The 8,801-nt window shown below is 54.9% G+C and overlaps 1 protein-coding gene across 1 annotated transcript; it reads left to right on the top strand.

Annotated features, from left to right (window-relative positions):
* Window positions 1–6: 6 nt before the first annotated feature.
* ACTR1B (ARP1 actin related protein 1 homolog B) lies at window positions 7–8,508 on the top strand. The gene is made up of 11 exons (XM_008050295.1): window positions 7–128; window positions 1,984–2,048; window positions 3,332–3,407; window positions 4,631–4,756; window positions 5,101–5,225; window positions 5,465–5,681; window positions 5,813–5,905; window positions 6,013–6,187; window positions 6,943–7,004; window positions 7,249–7,289; window positions 7,483–8,508. Exons 1-11 carry the CDS (start codon window positions 81–83, stop codon window positions 7,583–7,585), a joined length of 1,131 nt encoding a protein of 376 aa, XP_008048486.1. The 5' UTR covers window positions 7–80; the 3' UTR covers window positions 7,586–8,508.
* The last annotated feature ends 293 nt before the right edge of the window (window positions 8,509–8,801 follow it).

Raw genomic sequence — 8,801 nt, 5'->3', positions numbered from 1 at the left:
CGCGGTCCCTGTCCGCCCGTCCGCCCGCCTCCGGTCCCTCCTGTAGCCCGCCTGCTGGGCAGGGCCGGCCCGGCCCGGCCATGGAGTCCTACGACATCATCGCCAACCAGCCCGTGGTCATCGACAACGTGAGGCCCAGCAGCCAGGGGGAGAGCGGGCGCCCCGCCCTCGGGGGCGCACGCAGCGGCGCTGGGAGGGACCCCAGCTGGTGTCGGCTTGTCCTCTCTCACTACCGGTCCGCCGCCCCCGCCGGGTCGCACTTTTCGTCCCCGGGGCGCGTGCCACCTTGCTGTAGCCCTGGTCTTGTAGCCACCTCACTCGCCATCATCGCGGCAGAGCGGGGCAGGGAAGTTGGGGAGAGCTAGAGTGACAGCTGGGTGGCCGGCCGGGGCACCTGTGCGTCAGGCGGGGGACGCACCTCTGACCTTTCCTGGTTGCGAGTGGAGTCATCGGGCGGGTTTCAGCCTCAGCCCCTTTACCATCTTTCGGCCCTGGCCCTAAATGCCTGGTGGGCCCGGGAGGGCACTTGCCCTTTTGCTCACTGCTGGCCTCATCTTTTGGAAGGGTTTGGCTTGTTGGTCTCTAACAGCAGTACTTCCCGAGGGGCTGCATCCCGAGGCAAGAAAACGCAAGTTACTCTCTTATCACCCACATGACCACCACCACCTGGTTGGCCTTTTGGCTGTTATGATCCTCTACTTAAGCATTCCCTGTGTGAAGCAAAAATTTCTCAGCTAACAGAGCAGTGGCGAGTCCTGGGCCACTCTTCCCACCATCGACAAGCAGTTTGGGGTAATTGAAAGACTTAGAGGAAAGATCTCTGGCTTCCTGTGCCTTTGCCCTTCAGCAGTGGTGCTAGTCTTTCTTTCAGCAGCCCTTGGAGAATTTCTGGCCTCAGAGCCCTGACATAGGAAGAAGATAGGGTCGGGGTTGATGGATCTGCCCCTAGCTGAGTGTCTGCCTCTGGTGTATAGGCCTTAGAGTTTTGATAATGACTCATTTCTGCTCTTCCTGGTTTCTGTCTCCCTCCCATATGACCCCGTGGGGTCCCTGAGTGGCTGGCTGTTTCAGAGTACCCATGTGAGCTTGCCTGAGTCACAGCAGGGAATGTTCAATAAGGAGCCTAGATATGGCTTTAGGCACCTGCTGTCACTCCAGCTCTCCAGGAGGCTACAGAAAGGCTCAGGCTACTTTCTTTCTTGATGGGCCAATAATGTGCATGGCCCCTCCGGGTTTCCAACCCCTCCTCTGCAACTTGGAGATGTTTATTTCTGCTGTAGACCTGGGGGGTTGTTATAAAGATTGGTGGAATTGAGAAGCTGACTCCTTCACTGGGAGGTTTCTAAATGCAAAGTTCTTTTCGGGATCCTAAGTCCAGCTTCCAGGTGGAAGTTCTCCATCTTATAGTCTCTGGGGAAGCCACTGGAGGAAAGGTGTCATTCATCCTGTGCACCCAGTGGTCTTCCCAGCAGACCCCATATATGGCCTCTGTCTACTGGGGTTTGGGAGAGGGAGAAAGGTGTTGCAAAAAAGCCATGCTGAGGGGTTTCTTCTGTCTTTTGGGAGTAGCTAGTGCATGGATCCTCCTGCCTGGAACTGGCCCTTTGAGTTTTTACTTCATGATTTCTTAGTCTCTGTACTATTGACATTCTGGGCTGGATGATGTTGGTAATGGAGGTTGGCCTGTGCATTGTAAGATGTTTAGCAGCATCCCTGGCCTCTACCATCTAGATACCAGTAGCATCCCCCTCTAGTTCCACCCAGTTGCAAGACATTCCCAAAGGTACCCAGGGCAGGGAAACACAAAATTGTCCCCATCCTTGAATCACTGGTGTACTTGTAAATGATTGCAGCCTCTCGGCAGGGTATCTGGTTTCTTCCCCCGCCTGCCGTGGAGGGGCAGCCAGCTCTTTCCACTGCAGGACATTGGCTTCATCTAGCTAGAGATGAATGTCAGGAGTTAAACTTTGTTTTGTTTTGCAGGGTTCAGGGGTGGTCAAGGCTGGCTTTGCAGGAGACCAGATTCCCAAATACTGTTTCCCAAACTAGTAAGTGTTGCTTGGGCAGCAGCCCTTATCCCTTGGTTTGCTTCCTATGAGAACACTGGCCCTGTGTTACAGCTCTCTCTGAGGACAACTCTTGTCCCTACCTCCTAAGGGAAAATACCAAATATGTGAGGCTGACCCTCCCAGGAGAGCTCTGAAAGAACAAGACAAGTACTCCGTGTTTCCCCTTCCTCTTTGGAGTCTTGTGGAGCCAGCAAGGGGGAGGAGCAGCCAGCATTCCCTGGGGACTGGGTGTGGTAGCAGTCACAGGAATAACTGGATGGTGTCTCCTCTGGGGAGACCTAAACTCAAGCTGGAAGAGCTGGGAGTTAAATACACAGCCACCCTTTCCTCCCTGGAAATGTTTTCTTTGGGGCTTGTTTATTTGCAGACTTTAGACAATGTTTTGTTGCAGTCAAGAGAGTCTTTCCCTGTATGGTGCGGGTGGTGGCAGGAATAAGAGGGAGGTGCAAACCCAAAGAGAGCCTGGAGTGCTCCGTGGCCACTCTAACCTACCCAGAGAGTGTCCCTCAGGAATACCTCTTCCTGGATCCTAGAGGCTTTGGAATTACTGGCCTAAAGGCAGGAGGCAGGGGAGAATACTAAGGCCCCCAAAGTGTCTGGCTCTACCAGGAGTCCCAGGCCTGATCCAGGGACAAAGCTGACAGGGAGCATCCTCTACAGCCTTGAATCTCCCTTCTGAACTCTGTGTGGGCATAATTAAAGGTTCCTGTTGATGTGTGGGAAGCTTGGGTCCGATTTTGGAATGGCAGCTCACCAAATCTTAGTTTCCAAGAACCGAATCTCTGTTTTAGAAGCCCTGGCAGCAGGAAGTGGCAGCATCGAATGGTTAAGAGAAGGGTGCACAAGTTATCCCTGACCCAACTTCCTGGGGCTGTCCTCCCTCAGTCTGCTAATGGTGACAGGAGCCCTGCCCCGCTGAAGTCAAGAGTGTGGGCTGAGTCATTGTGGTTGCAGGAGGCTGACCCTCTGCCAGGGCTGGGCTGTAGAGGGCTGGGATTCCAGCCTCATATACACAGGGCTCATATACACAGTCCTCTCTGGGAGGGATACCCATTCCTTCTAACTCTGAGCTTCCCGTCGTGCCCAGGCCCACTCTGGAGGCCCATATCCTATAACCAGTTCCAGCTTGTGCTCCGTGGCCATATTCTGATGCTTTGGAGGATAGGGTATCCTCTGGACAGTTGGAGTTGGACTTTGGTTTTCCAGGACATGTGCTCAGCCATGCCTCCTGCTCACCTCACTGACTTTACCTGTCCTCACAGTGTTGGCCGGCCTAAGCACATGCGGGTGATGGCTGGAGCCCTGGAGGGGGACCTCTTCATCGGACCAAAAGCAGAGGTAACACGTGGAGCCTGCCTCGCCCTGGGTTTGGGGTGCTCAGTCACAGGCGTGCTGGCTGGTGGCCAAGGGCTCTCTTGAGCCTCTGCTTCTGCCCTCCTGGGAGCCTCCTCAGTGGCCCAGCTGTGAAGCTTTGCACTGTGGCACCCCTCCTCTGTGAGATGGGTTGATGGTTTCTGTTCTGGGGTATATGGGTAGATGTCATCATGCCCTGCCTTTTAGAAGGTATTTGGAAGCTACAGAGGAAAGAACTGATTTAAAAAGTGATTTAGGAGTTAGAATCGGTTCAATGTGGTGGCTCACGCCTGTAATCCCAGCACTTTGAGAGGCTGAGGTGAAAGGATTGCTTGAGCCTAGGGGTTTGAGACAAGCCTGGGCAACTTGGCAAGACCTCATCTCTACATTAAAGAAAAAAATTAGCTGGGCATGGTGGCACACACCTATAGTTCCAGCTACTTGGAAGGCTGAGGTGGTAGGATCACATAAGCCCAGCAGGTTGAGGCCATGGTTGCTGTGAGCGTGCCACTGACTATAGCCTGGGTTAGAGAATGAGACTCCACTTAAAAAAAAAAAAAAAAAAAAAGGAATCGTCCAGACCTGATGACTGCTCTGACAAGAGAGCTACCTCTCACACTCTAGCCTGAGTGACCCGCCGAGGAGCTGCATGGCCACATCAGACCCTCAGGAGGAGCCCATGTGGGTGTGGGAGAATAGTAAGCTGAACTTGGGCAAGTGCAAGAAAACACAGCATGGGTCGTGGGGTGGTGGTCCTGGGCTCAGGAAGAGAAGGCCTGAGCTGGAGGTGTAGGTGTGAGGCTCTCAGGAGATGGGATGAGCAGAAGCTGAGGTGGGTGAAGGAGCGAGATGGGGGCCTTGGAGGGCAGGCGGAGGCAGCATGTGGGTGCAGGGACTGGCTAAGGGCTGGGAGGAGAGGCAGAGAGGACTGCGGGCACAGGTGACTACAGGAGAGGCCGGGTTGGGTAAGGCACAAGGAGGTGAGGTGCAGGTGCTGACAGGAAGTGATTTGATGGAAGCTGGGCAGCATGCAAGGAAGGAATGGGGAGGATGCACTAAAGGGAGAATGGAAGCATGTGGCTGTGGGGGAAAGGGGGGACTGTGAGATGGGCCTCCTTGCCACCCTCTCTGGTCCTCAGCTAGGAAGGCAGAAAGCAGCTGCTCGGTGAGGGCCCACTGCCACATCTGGCCTTCCCATCCCTCCCCAGGAACACCGGGGGCTGCTGGCTATCCGCTACCCCATGGAGCATGGTGTGGTACGAGACTGGAACGACATGGAGCGCATCTGGCAGTACGTCTACTCCAAGGATCAGCTGCAGACCTTTTCTGAGGAGGTGTGGCAGCCAGCTCCTCCCGCCAGGCTCTGAATTCTCCCTGCTGTGACCTCTCTGCTCTGCATTTTCCCTGGTCGGGCTCCCATGTCTCCTCTCTGTGCTTTGAGAGGCCTGCTGCCTTTCCATTGTGTGTCTGGGTGTATGAACACAGCCAGTGGCTGCCCGGTAGAATTTTCCAGAGACAACCTGGTCCTTGGAAGAGTAACTGCCTGCAGATAACAGGATGGTGCCCTCAGGAAGAACAGGAGATTGCAACTACTTTCCAGATTGGCTCTCTGGAAAGTTCCCTTCAGGGCCTAGCATGTTGCCTTTGCGCATGCCCACAACCCTTCCATCTCTCCTAGCATCCTATTCTTCTAACGGAGGCTCCACTCAACCCAAGTAAGAACCGTGAGAAGGCAGCAGAGGTGTTCTTTGAGACCTTCAATGTGCCAGCCCTGTTTATCTCCATGCAGGCCGTGCTCAGTCTGTGAGTGCTCCCTAAGCCCTGGAGTCCCGAGTCCCCATCCTCCCTATGCCGTCCTCCAGCTCACAATGACCAGGTGTCTGACTTCCCTAGAAAAACAGCCCCTTGATGACTCTTCTTTAGAGAGTCCCTCGTGACCCTTTTTCTGACTAGATAACGCAAATGTCCCAGGGTCCTTTCCAGGGGTGAGGAGGTCCCCGTGCCTCAGTGGCTGAGGCGAGGGGATGCTGACCTGGTGACAGGTATGCAACAGGACGCACGACAGGAGTGGTTTTAGATTCAGGAGACGGGGTCACTCACGCTGTCCCCATCTATGAGGGCTTTGCCATGCCACACTCCATCATGCGGGTGGACATTGCCGGCCGTGATGTTTCCCGCTATCTCCGGCTGCTGCTGCGCAAGGAAGGGGTTGACTTTCACACCTCAGCTGAGTTTGAGGTTGTCCGGACCATCAAAGAGGTGATGATGGGCAGGAGCACGTGAACAGGACCTGGGGTGGGGAAAGGCGGGGTGGAACCAAGGCAAGGTTGAGCCCTGGGCTGTGGTGTCCCAGTGGCAGCCTTCTGAGGGTTGTGTGCATACTCCCACAGCGGGCCTGCTACCTGTCCATCAACCCGCAGAAAGATGAGGCTTTGGAGACAGAGAAGGTGCAGTACACCTTGCCAGACGGCAGCATGCTCGATGTAAGTGACCAGGCCTGACATTGGGGTGGCAGCTGATGCTGGGCCTGGAGGCAGGGGAGACCTGGCTTCCCTGGGGAGCCTGTCTGCCTCAATCTTGTGCTCCACAGGTGGGACCTGCACGATTCCGGGCTCCCGAGCTGCTCTTCCAGCCAGACCTGGTGGGGGACGAGAGCGAAGGGCTCCATGAGGTGCTGGCCTTTGCCATCCACAAATCCGATATGGACCTGCGCCGGACACTGTTTGCCAACATCGTGCTCTCGGGGGGCTCAACGCTTTTCAAAGGTACTGTGGCTTGGGAGGTGGTAGAAAGATGAAACCACGGGCAGCAGTCCTCTCAGAGGCTCCTCCTTGCTCCCAAGAGGCATTTTCGACTGGCTTTTTGGTGGTGCTCAATGAGCAGTTTTTTTAAAGACTAAGATTTGAAGTTAAACTGCACTTATGGCCAGGCACGATGGCTCACACCTGTAATCCCAGCATGGAGGCTGAGGCAGAAGGATTGCTTGAGCCCAGGAGTTCGAGACTAACCTAGGCAACATAGTGAGACCTTGTCTCTACAGATAATAAAAATATCAGCTAGGCCTGGTGGCATGTGCCTAAAGTCCTAGCCACTTGGAAAGCTGAGGCAGGAGGATTTCTTCAGCCCAGGAGTTTGAGGCTGCAGTGAACTATGATTGTGCCACCGCATTCCAACCTGGGTGATGAAGTGAGACCCTGACTCAAAAAAAAAAATGTATTTACTCTGTGAACAGAGGATATGTTTACATGAAGTCCAAGATGCATCGTAGAGTACTGAATGGGGAGTGTGTGGGTCAGGTGGGACTGGATGGTGGGGGGCTCCATTTCACATTGCCTCTCTGAGAACGCTGGGCCCACCAGCAGCCATGGTACAGGATCATTTCTTCCCTTGGGAGGGTGCCTGCCCTGCCCTTAATCCTAGAGTGGATAGCAGCAGCTGGGGGACACTGAGGACTGGATGCAGGAGCTAGTAGCAGGAGGTCAGACGTAGATCCCAGGTCCAGCCACCCTTGTGTTCACAGGCTTTGGCGACCGATTGCTAAGTGAAGTGAAGAAGCTTGCACCAAAGGATGTCAAAATCAAGGTGAGGTTGCGGGAAGGCCCCTGGGGCATGGGGTACTGGGCAGCCTTGGCCCAGGGTGGAAGGGTACCTGCTGCCTCCAGACCCCTTCAAGTCCGTCCATCCAGCCCTGCTTCTCCTGTTGTGGCTACTCCCACTCCTCCCAACTGATGTCCTTGCTGCAGACAGCAAGGGGAAAGTACCCCTAAGGCCAGGGAATGGCTGCCATGTGGGACCAGGCAGTTACATGGCCACTCTCTCCCTCTAGATCTCGGCCCCTCAGGAACGGCTGTACTCCACATGGATTGGGTGAGGTGGGGCTCAAGGGGAGGGCTCTGGGAAGAGACCGCTTTGCCCTGGACGCTTCTCTCAGGGCTGTCCCAGACCAGGTGGAGGTGGGTGGATTTCCCTCCCAGGTAAGGGAGCTGGAGCTCTGAGTGCCCAGGGAAGGCAGTCGGCTCATACCACAAGTCCGCAAGAATGCTGTCCCTTCTCCTCACAGTGGCTCCATCCTGGCCTCACTGGACACTTTTAAGAAGATGTGGGTGTCCAAAAAGGAGTATGAAGAGGATGGCGCCCGTGCTATTCATCGCAAAACCTTCTAGTGCCCAGGGAGGGTGGAGCCTGTTGGGAGAATGGGAGGAAAGGGGAGCCAGAGCCCTAACCTGTTTGGGGCTGGGCTCATATACTAGGCTTAGGGTCCCCTGCATGCCCTGACCCCCGGGCAGGTGGTGCAGCAGTGCTCCCCTGCAGCCATCCCCTCTACATACACACACACACACACACACACACACACACACACACACACACACACAGTTAACATTTAGCTGCATGGATGAGAGCCTTGGGCTGGAGCATAGGAGTTGAGAAGCCCAGTGTTGCGTCGTTCTTGGTGTCCTCCTGGGCAGGGCCAGTTATGCCTGTGGTTCCTTGCTCTGACTCTTGGGGCTGCTTTCCCGAGCTCTCAGGGCCACAGTGCCTGGATGCTGTGTAACTAGCCTTGGGGAGTAGGATAGGGGAGGGGCGACCAGCAGCTCCCGCCAGTGCGTCCATTGCCACCTCCTCCTGCTGACCCTACAGGGCAGCCTAGACCTTTCCACACTCTGTCTTCCCATCTTCCTGGGCAGGTGCCCTAGTGTAGGGCTGAGTGCTAGGTAGTCTTCCGTCCCCAGCGAGGGGGTGTGGCCTGGGTCATACCCTTCAGAGCCAAGACAGAGGATGCACAGTGGTCGCAGTTGGTCACACTCTCCCCATCAAAGCACTTCATTTTCTTGCTGTTCCCTCTTCTTTACCCCAGAACCCTGGACAAGGAAAGGTTAATGGTCTTCATTTATTAAGGGGAAGCCACTTGATCAGGAGTCAGACCTGAAGGGGGCGGGTGTCCTTGTCTCACCTCCCCAAGAAAGAGGTCGTCACTTTGGCTATGGCCAGGGCCCCACCTCCCTCTCCCAGATATGTACAATAATTTAACACAGTTGCCTGAAAAACTTTTTTTGTAAATCATTATAGTAATAATTATGGACAAGGCCTAGTGTGTGGCTCTGTTTTCTTGCGGTTCTTTTTGTTGTTGTTTGCTCATCCATCCCTGGGGTTTCCAGAGAAAGTATCAGAGAGAACACAGCATGGCACTGTCTCTAGCTCAGAAGCATGAAGGTTTCAGTGGTGGGCAGGACAGCTCTTACCCTGGAGCATAATTCCCTAGCTTCGCTACGCCTCAGGCTGCCACCCACCAGGGAAGAAGAGAAGAAGGCTGCCTTCTTCTGCCTTGTTCCTGGACAGGACCTTGGTACATCTGCAGCAACCCTGTTCTGTTTGAGCACC

Source organism: Carlito syrichta, unplaced genomic scaffold, assembly GCF_000164805.1.
Source record: "Carlito syrichta isolate Samal-C Ts95f unplaced genomic scaffold, Tarsius_syrichta-2.0.1 Scaffold143520, whole genome shotgun sequence".
In the NCBI taxonomy this organism is placed as follows: domain Eukaryota; kingdom Metazoa; phylum Chordata; class Mammalia; order Primates; family Tarsiidae; genus Carlito; species Carlito syrichta.
Note: the sequence above shows the minus strand (reverse complement) of the source record. Positions and strands in the feature narration are given on the sequence as shown.